Source organism: Grus americana, chromosome 15, assembly GCF_028858705.1.
Source record: "Grus americana isolate bGruAme1 chromosome 15, bGruAme1.mat, whole genome shotgun sequence".
Lineage (NCBI taxonomy): Eukaryota > Metazoa > Chordata > Aves > Gruiformes > Gruidae > Grus > Grus americana.
The window spans coordinates 9,232,710-9,247,253 of NC_072866.1; the positions used below are offsets into that span (position 1 = coordinate 9,232,710).

The 14,544-nt window shown below is 43.2% G+C and overlaps 1 protein-coding gene across 14 annotated transcripts in view; it reads left to right on the forward strand.

Annotated features, from left to right (window-relative positions):
- MSLN (mesothelin) overlaps window positions 1-14,263 on the forward strand; it is a 77,896-nt gene extending 63,633 nt beyond the window's left edge. For all 14 annotated transcript variants that reach the window (XM_054843658.1, XM_054843666.1, XM_054843667.1 and 11 more), the window contains 22 exons: window positions 325-527; window positions 948-1,039; window positions 1,739-1,869; window positions 2,507-2,628; window positions 3,046-3,217; window positions 3,534-3,749; window positions 3,858-4,028; window positions 5,050-5,196; window positions 5,350-5,399; window positions 6,251-6,371; window positions 6,707-6,792; window positions 7,398-7,527; window positions 7,641-7,831; window positions 8,598-8,688; window positions 9,183-9,294; window positions 9,527-9,711; window positions 10,288-10,434; window positions 10,667-10,800; window positions 11,358-11,485; window positions 12,085-12,179; window positions 12,788-12,977; window positions 13,710-14,263. In XM_054843658.1, the coding sequence (XP_054699633.1) occupies window positions 325-527; window positions 948-1,039; window positions 1,739-1,869; window positions 2,507-2,628; window positions 3,046-3,217; window positions 3,534-3,749; window positions 3,858-4,028; window positions 5,050-5,196; window positions 5,350-5,399; window positions 6,251-6,371; window positions 6,707-6,792; window positions 7,398-7,527; window positions 7,641-7,831; window positions 8,598-8,688; window positions 9,183-9,294; window positions 9,527-9,711; window positions 10,288-10,434; window positions 10,667-10,800; window positions 11,358-11,485; window positions 12,085-12,179; window positions 12,788-12,977; window positions 13,710-13,804 (3,009 nt within the window). In that variant the 3' untranslated portion in view covers window positions 13,805-14,263. The remainder of the gene's footprint in view (window positions 1-324; window positions 528-947; window positions 1,040-1,738; window positions 1,870-2,506; window positions 2,629-3,045; window positions 3,218-3,533; window positions 3,750-3,857; window positions 4,029-5,049; window positions 5,197-5,349; window positions 5,400-6,250; window positions 6,372-6,706; window positions 6,793-7,397; window positions 7,528-7,640; window positions 7,832-8,597; window positions 8,689-9,182; window positions 9,295-9,526; window positions 9,712-10,287; window positions 10,435-10,666; window positions 10,801-11,357; window positions 11,486-12,084; window positions 12,180-12,787; window positions 12,978-13,709) is intronic.
- Window positions 14,264-14,544: the final 281 nt, after the last annotated feature.

Below are 14,544 nucleotides of genomic sequence, written 5' to 3' on the forward strand. Positions count from 1 at the left end.
TTCAATCAACAGATCTCCACCATAGTAGAGTTCTGTGCTGTTAAAAATAGCTGGGAAGACAGGAATAACAACCATGAGTTCATGTAGGTTAGCTGTTGCTGATTGCAGTGGCAACACCAAACTGGGGCTCCTATGTGACTTACAGACTGACTGTGCTTGAATTGCACAAATATTGCTATGGTGAGAGTTGCTATCCAGAGGAGGGATTATTGCTAGGGGTGATTCTGTTCGTAGTGTTCAGAATCACATGGAGTTATGTCAATGTTTGTTTAGAAGTCCATATTCACTTGAATTCATGTGTTTCTTCTCATCTCTTGCCTTCAGTTTTCTCATGTGCCTCTTTCTTTTGAGTGGAACATGATCTTCATTAATGGCCTGTGGGAGAAGATGTTGCAAGTACCTGACATTGACAGCCCACCCGTTTTGTCTCAGTGGGTCCATGAGGGGCTTCAGCCATTCCTGGTTGAGCCCAAGGTCTTTGCTTGCCTCCATGCCAAAAACGTGTTGTGTGAGGCGTTTCAGAAGATGTAAGTGCTGAACACAACCATTGTTCTGTCCCGTGTTGCTGAATGTGGCCCTTCCTCCAAAACAAAGGGCTAAATTCTGTAAGCGCTGTGGACTGATGGAGGCCCAGGCGGGGTCTCTGAGAGGCTCTCTCCAAGGCTTCATAACACACCTACTGACCCTGTAACCAGTCCTCTGCATCAGTCAATGTGCGTGTAATGACCTGCTAGTGCTGCATTTCCAAACCAGTGTTGCAGGATTGGCAGTACAGCCCCTAGATGATCGTGGGGGCTGTTGTGAGGGGAAGTCACATTGGTCACTTTGAAAAGGGATGTGCTTGATAGTATCAGTCTTCAAGTAACAACCATTTCTGTGACAATACAACCCTGCCAGGTTTGACTTCATCTGTGTTTGAGATGTCTGCCTTTCTTATCCATCTTTAGAGTCACTGCCCTGAATGGCATATATTCTGACCTTCCAGTGGAAGAACAGAGGAATCTTTACACCGGGATTAAACACTATCTCCTCCAAGATGGTAAATGACTTGATTTTCTTTAAGAAAAAACAGAGTGCTTTAAGCCACTGATGTATGCTACAACATTAGCTGTGATCTGTTGCAGGGCTGAGGCTTCCCAGATATTTTTTTTTTTTAATTTTTATTCTCTCTTCAATGGAAATAGGCTGAGAATATGACAGTGGTAAGTGGTATCAGGAATCATTTCCCTGCCTGAAGGCTTTATTAATCCACAATTTTTATAAATCAACACAGTCAGTCCTATGCTGAGTTACATCATGTGCAAATGGCATTTACTGTTGTGAAAGAATGGTGCAGGGTTTGGTTCTGAGAGCTAAAGAACTCAGCTCAGAAGTTAGCTCAGAAAGGGGACCTGGGTAAGACACTCCCCTGTCTCCAGGCAGTAGCTTGCATGCAAAAATTTGATGTCTTGCAAAAAGTTTTTGGCAGATTTGAAGGGAGGAAGAAAGAGACTGGTGGTGAAATATTTGGAGGGCTGTGAAAGAATGAGGCATCTGTCCTGTCTAATGTGCATTTGTAATCTGAATGCACAAACACGTGGATTTGAGAAAATGTGTGATCAGAGGCTCTTAGGGAGCTCTCTGCTGACTGAGTTCTCTGATAGACTGAAGCCTGTTCTGCATTTGGAAATCTCCAGTCTCCACTGATTTCCTCATACAGTGCAAGTCTGTAGTTTTTTTGTCTCTGTCTATTTTGCAGGATCAAACCAGAAATGCTACAGTGCAGCTGTTCCAGGTCTGAATTCCACTGCTTGGTTTGAAAATTATCTTGGATCCTTCTTGGAGCATGCTACTGTTGGAGACCTGCAGCTTTTTGGTGATGAACCAACAGTAAGTGCAGACTCCTCATGGTGATGAAGAACCTGCAGTGTGCAAAATACTCTGTGCCTGGGAGGTCATTTCCCTGCCTTTACCAAAATCTATGGAGATGCTGCTAGCAGGAACATTTCTCTTGTTAGTTTATGGTGAACAGTCACTTCAGTTCTTATTTATCCCCCATCATGATTTCTTGTGATAAGAGGCACTTGCACAGAAATTGGTTTCACGTAGGTAATTCTGCAGAAAGCGACCTGGAGTCAATAAGAGGAGCAAACTCAAACTTTATCTCAAGACTGGACTGATGTCTGGGCCTAGTTTAGTGAACGACTGTACCAGGCCTGCATGTGTGAGTGGTGCCCTAGAGGCCGGGCCACATCCTTCAGCAGCTCTCTCACCTTTGTGTCTTACAGTGGTCATAGAGTGAGAGGCTTACCATGCCCTTGGAGTGCAAAGATAAATCAAACAAAGTCCCAGTGTATTATTTGAAAACAAAAATAAAATTTCCTCACAACTTTAAAGCCAGGTGAAAAAACCCCTTATTGCTTGAAGTGAAGTTTGTTCAAATTGTCCCAAGTGACTGTCAGGGTTGAAGTATCCATCTAAATTAATTTTGTTTGTTTGTTTTTTTTTCCCATGTCAACACCCTCAGCTTCAAAAATTTGCCAGAGATCCAGTCAATGTAGAGATGATCAGCAACCTCACCTTGCTCCGGGAGACGGCTGTGTACTATACCTCACTACTGACCTCTGGACCTGGTTTTCCCTTATTGAGGTACGGGACCTGACCTGACTCCTTTCTGACTTATGTTTAGCATGGTACCGTGACTTAGCGAACATTTGCTGAGTAGTGATTCTGATGGCTGCTTCCATGAAACCTTTAAAGCATTTTTCTGTTCCTCAAATAATTGCATTGCACTTGATCTTGGGGAGGGCCAGACCACAATTTTGGGAAACAACTGTCGTGCAGTGCCAGCCACCAACTAATGACCAGCAGTGCATCTTGCATGTTTTTGCAGTTTTGCATGACACAGCAGTGCTGCCTGTAAAAAGGAGCATCAGCATTGTCAGAGCTAAAATCAATTGGGGAAACGTGCACTGGAACAGCGCATCCTTTGGAAAAAGAGGAAAGATCTGACAGAGCCACTGTCTGTTGTACTGGCAACCTCTCCTCCTTGTGTCCCACCTGCAGTCTCCCAGACAGATTTGTTTGCTACCTGAGCCCTTCGGCAGTGAGCAACCTGAGCAGCGATGACACTTTGAGCTTGGCCCAGAGGATCAGTAAGAACTGCCCATTGAACCTGACACACAGAGGAGTAACTGGAGAGAGAGCTCCCTCCTCCCTGACAAGAGAGGAACTGCAGGTAATCTCCTCTCCAGCTCTGTGACTCAGTTCTTCATTCACCTAGACAAAATTTGAGAGGGTTGAGGATTCAACTCTCATGCCTCCTCTTGTGTACATTGCTGTAGGTCGTCTTGCTTTTTTTTTATTGTGAGGTCTGGCTGGTGTTTCATAATCTGAAAATTCTCATTGGGTGGAGGTAGTCCATCAACAGCCTTCATCACACAAGTTTGAAGCAGAAAGTCCAGTGATTTAAGACATGCAAAGACTGTAGGATCCAATAGGCTAACGTTATTGCTCCTCTGACTTTATTTTCTGTCTGTGTGGGACCTTTTCAGGTTGCATCCTCTTTGGTGAGAAAGTTTGAGCATTTCTCTCCTGCAGTCCTGTGTGCATTGGGCCAGACTGCAGTTGGGCTGTCCATATCCGACATTGAAAATGGCATCAGTGATAAAGACCTCGAAGCATCTATTCCTGTACTGGGCAAAGTTCGTGGCTGGAACACTGAGCAGTCCAGCACTATTATCAACAAACTGCTCAGCTCTGGCTATCAGGTACAAAAGATAAGGTCCATAAATGCATTTCACACCTGGTACAGCTAGCTGCCAGAAAATGATGTTTTGCCCCTTCATGTACTCATGTCTGTGTGCATTCCCTTTCAGATCCTGGATGGGCAGAGCCTGGCAAAGCTAGGGAGCTTGGTGACTGGCCTCAACAGCAGCACACTTCAAAGTCTGTCTCCAAAAGTGATCTTGGAAGCCATTAAGTTGCCTGAGTTTGTTCAGCAAGTGATGACCCTGCCCTCTGCTCTGAAAATGACGTTTGTGGAAAAGGTGAAGTTGTTTTTCTCTTCAGGCGTCATAAATTAGCAAAGCTCCAGTGACTCACAGCTAAGAACAGTGGTTACCTGGGGCCAGGCATTGACACACACCCTCACACCCAGACAGCATTCCCTTGGGGTATTTGTCATTGCTGAGCAGTGTGCAGCAGGACAACCATCTCAAATGCCTATCACTGTGCCTGTGTAGATGTCCTTGGCTGCCAGAAAGTGTGTCCTGCTGTGCCTCTTAGGGATGAGGGCAGAAAAGAAAGGTGTTTCATGGGTTGGCCCTAGAAACTACTCCCCACTGACATGAAAAGATGCTCTCAGAGAAAGGATATTGTCATGGTTTGGGGTGAGAGTGTGTGAGAAGTGAAGGCGGCTTAGAAAGTCCCTTTTAGTGTAGACTGATCCTTCAGCAATGCACTATTATTTCATCTCCCCATGTGATTGTGTAGGATTTGGACACCTCTTTGCCTTTTTCTTGCTGTGACTTCAGTCTTCATGTTGCGTGTGTAGCATTCAAGTTTGTTGTTACTCGTCCTCCCTCTGGTAGGAAAGACTCTGACCTGTGTTTGGCACCAGAGACCCTGCCTATAGCCTGTCCTGGGGCAATGGGCTGCCAGGGCTCTGTATGAAACATTAGGGAAATAACGTCTCGTTCACCACAGGATTGTTCTGCAACTGCAGCGTGCCTTTGGCAACTTGAGACATTGTTTGAGTTGGCAGAGAGGAAGGATGTGTCCCTCCTTTCTGGATGGTTAAACATTTTTAGGTCATAAAGCCAGGAGGCAGGAAACTGATGAAAGACTGAGCGGTTCCCATACATCAGGAGCCCAGGTATTAGGTCCAAGCAGCTCTCTTAGTCTGATGAATATGTCAAACAGGAAATATTTCATAGTATTAGGTCTCTGAGAAATGCCCAGATGATCAGCAGGGGAATTTGCCTGGCTTCTTTCCAGTTAGTCATTTCTTCTCTAGCAATTGTTTATTTTAGCCACAGTGTTTGAATTATATGGTTATTTTTTTTAAAGATTTCCTCCAGTGTAGGTCACCCTGCTGACCTGGTTAAATATATTCCTGATGCTCTGGCCAGTTACATTCCAAAATCATTGCTTGTTTTTGGGGAAGAGAAGCCCAATGTTCAGGATCTCAACAGTAAAACGTGGACCCGAGAACAGGTAATATGCTAGCAGCTTGTGTCCTTCTTACCCCTCAGTGTCAGCCTTGGAGTCTACAGAGCTATGAGTCCGCTCTGCAAATCTGTCTGAAAATACAGGTGAATGTTGCAGAAGAGCATGGTAAACCATTGACACTCTGGCTTTGCTTTACAGGCTGCCATGTTTTTCAACGATGTGATAAAGACAGAGCCTGACTTCAGCAGGTAGTGTTTTTCTTCTCTCCTTCCATTTTCCATGTTTGCTTTGATTGCAATTTCCATGTGTTCTGGTACATATGGCAGACTCACTGTATTCAATCCATAGCAACAGATGGGAAATATTATGCAAACCCAAACACAGGAGTGTAGCACCAAGATCTACCAGGGTGTCAGCTGCAAAATATACCCAAAAGCCATACTTGCTTTCTAAGATGATGCTGCTCGCTCAGACTGCGCCTGGAACCTTGCTTCTGACTGCCTCTGTGGAAGGTGTTTCTAATCAGACATTATGTCAGTCTTACACAGGGATTAGATTTAATGGGGCTCCTATATGACTTTTGTCAGCTCTCATATCTGAGATGAAAAATTATGAAAACCATGATATATATCTGGAAAAACAATGGAGTTGACGTCAGTGTCCTGCTTTCACAATAGAAGCTTTTCCATATAGAAAGCAATTAAAGTTTAGGGACTTCTCCCTGAGCTCTCCCAGGCTGTGCAAACTATGTTCAGTGATGAGGATCTCCACAACTCCATTTCACTTTCAGTGTGCAATATGTACTGAAAACACAGGGAGGAGACTAATCTTGTAAATCAGGATACAGCAATACTACTTGGGGTGGAGGTCCCTGCATTTCTACTTCCAGTACAAGACTCTAGATTATGTTTATTTGACCAGTGATGGCTTCTTGATCTCCCACATAGGTCAAGACTAGCAGTTTTGATGGGCTGGAGGTTGGAGAGCATTGAGCTTTGAGAATAGGGGAGGTTTATGTTTGCTGTATTTGTCATTACGTATGCACTGAATTTTCTCCTGAAGTCCTTGCCCCTCTGATTTGCTTTCTGCAAATGTTCAGGCTTTCCCGGTCAGTCCTCCAAGGCTTCAAATGTGCAGCTGCCAATGAGATGGAAGCAGAAAGATTTCAGGAGCTGGCCAAAGTCATGAAGAAGAAGAATGTCAAGCTAGGAGAAGACCAGGTCAGTTCCCATATTTAGAAATACCATTTTTGATGATGTCATGAAGATAGCAATGAGGGTTGTTCAGCAAGAACAAAACCACTTTCAGCTTAAGGGACTAGAACAAATGTAACTGGTCCTGGTTCTTCATCCCACGGTTCTGAATTTCCCTGAAGAGAAGAGAAGTCAAAACCCAGTTGGCTAGATTTCTCAGGAGCCAAACCCTCTGGTTTCTGTCTTTTATTGTTCTTACTTTGGAGCAGAGTAAAATCTTTATATTTGGTTGTTTGGGTTTTTTTCTTCTTATATTTTCATGCCATTTTCTTTCATTGTTGTAAACTGTGGTGTCCTTTCAGCTGAGTTGTTTAGTGAAGATGGTGACGCTGCATGGGATTCCCAAGGATTTAGATAGCTATCCTAAAGATCTGTTGCTGTTTTTAAGGTAACTGTGCTATAGTTTTCGTGTTGTTGCCTTAGTACTTAGTGGGACAAAGTAGTATTACTTTATAACCTAGCTGGTAGTGACTAGTTCATGTTTGATGTATATTTCAAACTTGTTCAGGCTTCCTCACAGGGGAAAAAAAAATAATCAGATGGCAGAAAGCCTTCAAAAGGGTTTTTAAAGCCCTTTCAGATTCAACCATCTATCATATTAATATAAACATTATGAAGCTCTTTTTAAATATGTCTGTTTGGATATGAATCCAGTATATGGTTTTAGTACTTTCTGGCCTCTGTGAATGTGCTTTTCCCTTACAACATCAAAGGCAACAGACAGTAGAGTGGATTTCTTTGTTCCAGTAGCTACCCACTGTGGTTTTGTATCCAAATCTTGAACAATTTTAAGATGAGTCTCACAATAGATTCCTTAAGGTGAAGATGAATTTTTAAAAAATGTGGACTAGTATCTTTGGGAAGAACAACTGCATTAGTTTAGTCTGCGGATGTGGAAGATGTTATATTGGACAGAGTATATGTTGAACAGCTTTGAACCTGACCAACTATTTGATATCATTCACTAGAATTCATGGAGTATTTGTCTTCTAGTCCTTCAGACTATGCAGCGACAGGAAGCTGTAGGCAGTACTTCGCTAATATTGGGAAAGCAAATCTTCATGTTCTGCAAAGAGAGTCATCTCAGCGGAAACACTTGCTCTTGGAAGCATTAGCATGTTTGGTATGTGGTGAGGGGACAGTTCTGTGCAAGGCTGGGGAGAGCTTGGCATTCAAGAATGCTCTTCTGCAGTGGCATCCAGTTCTGTTTACTGCCTCTGTCTTGTATTACTTCAGAATATTCCTGGCACACAAGTAAATAAGGAAAATGCAGAGATTCTGGGACGTCTGGTCTGTGACCTGGGTGGAGAGTACATTAGAAGTTCTGGTGGGAATTTGCTGAAGCAATTAAGCCAGTGTGAATCTTTCCTGCCTGATCAAGAAGAGGCTATTAGAAGTGTCATCAGCAGTGGTAACACTACATTTGGGTATGATTTTTTCTTCTGGGCATCAGCAAAACAGTTCCCTTAAACCAAACCATTGTCCTATTAAGACCTGAGTGAACTTCAGCCAACCAGCTTGATCAAAAACTTGAATAATTCTTTGCTTTTGAATTTCACATTGGGCCTTTTACATTGTTTTATTTGAACATCTTTCAGCTGAGAAGTTTGGCTGAAATTCCACTGATAAATACATTGTCACTTCTGTCTTTCACTTGCTCTAGTTATAAAAGCCTTCCCTCTGGTCTATTTTTCTTTAACCAAACTTCTCTGAGACTGTCCTGGTGAACACAGATAGGCTCTAGCTGTTTGTCAGCTACTGACTTTCAGAAAACATTCTGTTTCTACCTGTCAAACTGACAGATGTTTGATAAATTCTGGCTGTATCTAACAAGAGACATTGTCCAGGGAGGCAAAATATTTTCCCTTCCTCTGTCAAGTGCCCTGAGATCTTGGTACTGAATTGGGTGATAGTAAGCAATAGCTATTCTTTGGTTTTCATGCTTAAGAAAACAAATATTTGTTAAATACCGTTTTCCCATCCAGCTGCCCTTATTCATGTTACTAGCAATTGCTCCTACTCTGTTGGAATGAAGTTTTGTGTAACAGGAAGTGATCAAGAAGTTCTAGGATTCAAATCTTGTATTTTCTTAACTTTAAATGTTACAAGGACATAATCCTGGCAGCCTTTAAGGTGGGATTTTTTTGTTTTGTTCTTACTTGAAAGCTGATTCCTGCTAATTTTTGTATGCAGGTCTCCTGTAGCATGGTCAGCTTTTACCTTGAATGAGCTCAGTGGATTGATTCCTGTATTTGATCACAGCATCTTTCAGAAGATCCCCAAGGTGGGTTGTTCATAGAGGCTTGGGGAGTTTGGGAGGCACTCCTAGGTCCTGCCGTGTGGAAGAAGTATGATGGGGGTTGTTCAGCCGGTATGTTTTCAGTAGCGTCTTCATTTAAAAGTGTCGTGCCAAAGAGGATGAATGGTCCAGGAGGAGTGAGGGCTGATCAAGCTGACAGCCTGGAACTGCAAATCTAGATCACTGTCATCGTCTTCCTGTAATTGTCAGAAGAGTACCAGAGGTGGAAGGCAGAAGTAACTATATACAGTTCTCTGTGAGGAGGTAAAATCATTTATGGGGCATGGGATATGGTAGAGTTTAAGCATTTAGAAATTTGCCTTTGGCTCACCAAGGAAAGGTCTCTAGGCTTATAGCAGCAGATCTGCCGCCTGTAGTACTTTAACAATGAAGTTTCTTGTCTGTGTGAGTAGCAACCTGTTATGCTGGTGATATGCCCAAAATTGCAATATCCCCCTGATGAAACATTTTCTTTCCAGAATGCTTTAATTCTTTGGCTGAAAAACTTTGCACATGATTCACGTCTGTCACGGGAACAGCTGGCCACCATTGTTGAAGAAGTCCTGCCTACTAGGCATAAGCGTGCTGATGGTATGGGAGCTTTCTCTGATCCATAATGGTAGCACTCTAGTATCGGGGTTCATCCTAGTGCTTGTGCGTCTCCCTGAGTATGTCTGAGTTGAACTATGAAACATTTGGTGATTGGTCATCCAGGAGGAGGGTGGAACCAGGATTGCATACTTGTCCATCCTCAGCAAGGGAGCATTCAAAGTTTGAAGCCAAAGGATTTAGCACTGAGCATGTTTGATAATTGCTTTAACAGGTTGCTCACCTGACAAGCGGATAACAGAGATGGTTCTTAACAGTGACTTGATGCCTATTTACTACACACCTGAGGAGTTACATGCTTGCCTGAAGAACGTCTCTCTGGAGAATCACCTCTCTCAGATACTGACCTATGCCTTCACTAGTCAGCAATTAGCTGTGCTGAAGAGGAATCTGGATGAGGTAATGCCAGGCTGAAGAATGTCAAATTATCTACTGATGAGATTGCTCAGGGACTTGCCCAGTTGAGTTTAAGTAGTCTCCAAGGACTGAGACTTCACCGCCTCTCTGGGCTCCTCTTCCAATGTTTGACCACCTTTACTGTGAAAATAAGTATTTCGTAATATCTAATCAGTATTTTCATTGCCTGTTGGCCCTTGTCCTTTCACTGTGCACCTCTGAGAAGAGTGTGGCTCCATCTTCCCTATAATCTCCCATTAGACAGTTGAAGACAGTAGTAAAATCCTTGCCTAGTCTTCTCTTCTTCAGATTGAAAAACCCAGCTTCCTCAGTCCCACTGCCCCACTTTGTGTTGAGTGAGTTCACAGTGCTTCAATTTTGTTCCTTCCCCCAGGGCCTACTTGCCTGAGCTAGCTATCAAACAGAAAAAAGACAGATGTGCTCATGGAATCTCACTGGCTTTGTTTTATTTCTTGCAGACTTTTTGGGCTTTTCCACATTAATTTTGCAAAGAGCATAAATTCATAAGCACAGGCATGATAATGAGTGTTCATAGCAGTAACAACGGTCTTTCCACAGACGTATCCCCATGGGTATCCTGAAAGTCTGTTCCCCAAACTGGGCTCCCTCATTTCTTTCATCACCCCTGAGGATATTTCCAGATGGAATATAACTTCAGCTGACTCACTGGCTGCCTTGCTGAAAAAACAGCCCCCTAATAAGCAGGTAGGGATTTGGGTTTGCTTTCCTGCCCATGTTTGCTTCCTGGTTTGGGAGCTGCTCGTTTAGGACTAAGTTAGTGGGTTCAGAGATGATCGGCCCATCCTTGAGATCCAAACAAATAGATTTGAAATGGTTCAATTTTATTTTTGTAATTATTGCATTTGTTTTTCTTTTGAGGATGAAAACATAAATTCTGATTCACGTTAACTTTTGAAAAAATTACATGTGTTTCTAGGCTTCTGCAATCATTAAACGATATATTGGCTTGGGAAACGCCTTGAATGCCACTGCACTGAACGCTATTGGTACGAAATACGTGTGCCTTCTAAACGAGACCGAGTTGAATACGATAGACTCCAACACCTTGAAGTGAGTCAAATATTGTGATGCTCTTGGCTTCTTGGAAAAGCACTTTCCCATCAGCAAGTGCATTTTCCTTTTCTCTGTATTCAGTGAAAGGAAAGTCCAGGAAGCAACTTAGTAACTGCTCTGTGTCCAAGTTTAAAAGCCTGCTGTTCTCCATCCTGGCAGGAAAGGCTCAGATTTGCAATCAAACTCTCTTTATTGCACCTCAGCTGACAACAGATATGGTCTGCATGCATGCTTTTATCTAGAGGCAAAAGAGAGTTAATTAAATCTAATTTAAATTCCTTTGAAAGACTGCTAAATGAAATTAATTAACTACATCTTTGCAAATAAATAAACTTATCATGCACCATCAGAGCCATCATAACTTACAAGACATATCATTTTGAGGAGACTGAGCCATTATTTTTTTCTCTTAGCTTCTCCTCTTCTATCTACTGGGAAGAGGGGGTCACCTGTCCTGTGTAGAGGATCCCAGAGAGACACTTGGAATAATTCAAAATTTGTTCAGGTTGAAGATAATAAAAAAATTTCTCTCCCTAAATCTTCATTTTTTTCAGACTAGTATCTCTGAATCCTTCAGCCTGTTCACAGCTTACGAAAGAGATCTTATATGATAAAGCAAAACGTGCTTTCTCAGACCAGCACTATTTACCTGCTTACTATGAGCTTATTGAACCATATCTAGGTATGTAAAAGAACAGTATGTTATGGGGAAAGAGTCTTAGCCAGAAGCTGAATGGCTGTCAAATACCATCTAAGATTTGGGAATTTTCAAAGCGAAGTTGTTAAAAGTTTCAGTCTTTTCCAACTTGTACAGGGCAAAAAAATTCTTGAAAGATTCTATACCCAACTTATAGTTGCCCAAATCAATTGTCAGACTATCACAGGGAAGATCAAACTCATGACTTCTGGGATGGATAAGATCTGCTAGATCCATGAGAAATCCAGCTGCTAATGTTTAATGCTTATCTCACAGCCCTTCTCCATGTCACAAAACATAGATTTTTCTCTGTTAAGCCAACAATTTATTCACAGCCTGAGCAAACATTTTATACCCCTCTGTCTAGCATCTGGCATTGTCACAGATTGGTTTAATGGCCAATACAATAATACCTCCGGGGAAGATGAAGTAGCATCCATATATTTTGCAGTTGGAACTCACTCTGTTAGCAGCCCCAGCCTAATAAATTTTGGAGACATCATTATAGCTCTAGCTTATACACAGCACTGCTCATTTGAGGGCTGTCCTCCATGCATTGATACACTTGCTCTTTTTGGTCCCAGGGGGTGCTCCTGGTGTGGATCTCAGAGCACTAAGCAAGGACAACATGAACATGAAACTTAGTACATTTGTGAAGTTGAGAAGAGACTCTTTGATGGTGAGCTGAATCTTGAAATTGTTTGACTCCTTGCATTCATATTATGCTAAATAGTTGGTTTTGGTTGCATTGTCTGTTGGTGTAAATCAGGAGTCACTCCATCAAATTCAGAATGACACTAGACCAGTAGAAAGTGGAGAACTGACCTGAAATTTCTTTTAAAAAGTAATTTGAAGTCATATATGGATGCTAAGCCAGTCTTACAAGGGAATTTCTTTAGAGCAGGCTCTCATAGCAGTATGGCAGGAGCAGGGGACAGGTGTCCACTAGACTAAAGTCCACAGCTATGTGACAAATCTTCTAACAAGTGTTAGCAGTAATATCATCAATTTTGGAAGAAAGCCCAGTGTTTTGGGCAGGGACTGGGGCCCCCACTCTGAGTGTAGGAGACTTGTCATCAGAGGATAACAGAAATAGTCTTTGAGGAACCATCGTGTTCATTCCCCTAACCTAAGGACAGATTGTCCCAATTGAAACCGCTCACCAGAAATTTGTCTTCCTCGTTCTTCACACTTCTGCTAATAGAAACCTCATCAGTTCCTTGGTCAGAGGTGTTATTTCCATTCCTGCTTTTATATCTGTAATTTTTGCTCTTTGATTTCTCCTAGAACCTGACGCTTTCTGAGGTTCAGGGCTTGCTGGGGATGAATCTTGGAGATCTACATAAATGGCAGAATGAGTCTGTCATCCGGGAGTGGGTCCAAATGCAGAAACAATCAGAACTAGATAAGCTGCATGTTGGGCTCACTGGGGGAACACAAGAAGGCTACATCAACATCGTCACGCCCAAATTTCAGTGTATGTAGTATGTTAGGATCTCTGACTGTTGTGCTTTAAATATTTTTTTGGGGGGGTTACAGCAAGGAGAACTGCCTTATGGAAGTAAGGTGCTTTCAGTTGTCTGTGAAAAAGTGAGTGCACCAAGCTGATGTAGTTCCCAGGACCCTAAGTCAGGGCCTTGCTGAAGCAAGTGGTGGCCTTGGGCACTGCTGCCAAACAGCTCTGCTCCTGCTCTCAGCAGTGCTTGTGCCAAGGCCCTGGAAAGTCCTGCTGGCTGCTTTTGTGCCGAGAGAGCAGAGAGTGTTGATCTGGGCTACTGCAGGCCCCTTCGGCGGCACTTGTCACTACCCATCCACCCAGCCCCAGTAAAATGCATTGGGCAGCGCTCACCTCCTCCCTTCATGTCCTGGCATCAAGGGGCAGCACAGTCAGTTCTGCCAAGGAGCCTTAAGCCTCGCAGAGCAAATTCCGGATCCAAGATGAGAAGCAATCCTGTAATCCCACTGAGAGCATCCTCGCTGGCTGAACATCTCAGCTGAGTGAGCACTTCCAGAGCTTCCTCCTCTGCTCTGTGTTGGATTTGGGCTGTGACTTGGTGGTCCTGTTAGGGGTGGCTATTTACCGGTTAGAATTCCCTAGTCAGAAAGCCAAAGATCTTCCCTGGATGTGGCCTAAAGAGATGTTCTCCTCCATGGGGGAACGGTTCAATTGTTGATTTCTTTGCACTGATGTCCCCTCTTTTTCTTCTAGCACCATCCTCAGCTTCTCTGGGTACTGCGGCCATGATGCTCCACCTCCTGCCTGCTCTGCTTATCAGTTTCCTGATGACGTCAGTCCTGTCTTGAAAATATTCCCTCAACTGAAAGCAAGATGAGGGTGACCAGCCTGTGACCTGCTCTGAGGCCCATCAGGGACAGCCACACCTGGGGGGTGAGGGGGTGCTCAGTGTTAGCAGACAACTGCTGTGTTCACTGTTAGGTGCTTTTCTCTTTCAAATCACTCAAAAAACCCCCAGTGTTCTGTCTGAAGGGAAGGTTTCAGACTCTTCAGAGTAGGATCCTTGCCTTTTGTACAGACCAAGCCCAGGTAAGGCCCAGCCATATTACTGCAACATAATCAATGTCGATATTTTACTCCACAACCCTGGTCGGTTTAAGGGTGAGCAAATTGGCTGTTCTGCAAGTTAACAATTATATTTCTCAGAGCCTGATCTCTTGATGCTGCCAAGACCTCTGAGTGGGAATGAAGTTTCACGGCTGATTCTAAATAAATAATGGAACTAAGTAAAAAATGCCAGAAGCAAATTGATTAGTTGCTATTGTCTTGATTTCATTCAGACTGCCCACACCTTTATGTCTGCAGGTATTGGTCCAAATTAAGTGGTCAGGAAGCCCAGATGTACCTGTTACTTTTCTTTGGTGTTGACTACTCAACAGTAAGGGTTGGGGCTGTTCTGGGCCTCCTCATGGGGAGGGTATAAGAACTTTGTGTAAGATTTTCAACACTTTTTTTTTTTCCACTCATTGGGAATTTCTGTCCAGAAAAGCCTCAGTGCAACCTGTCCCCAGCCCCTGAACTCCCCTTT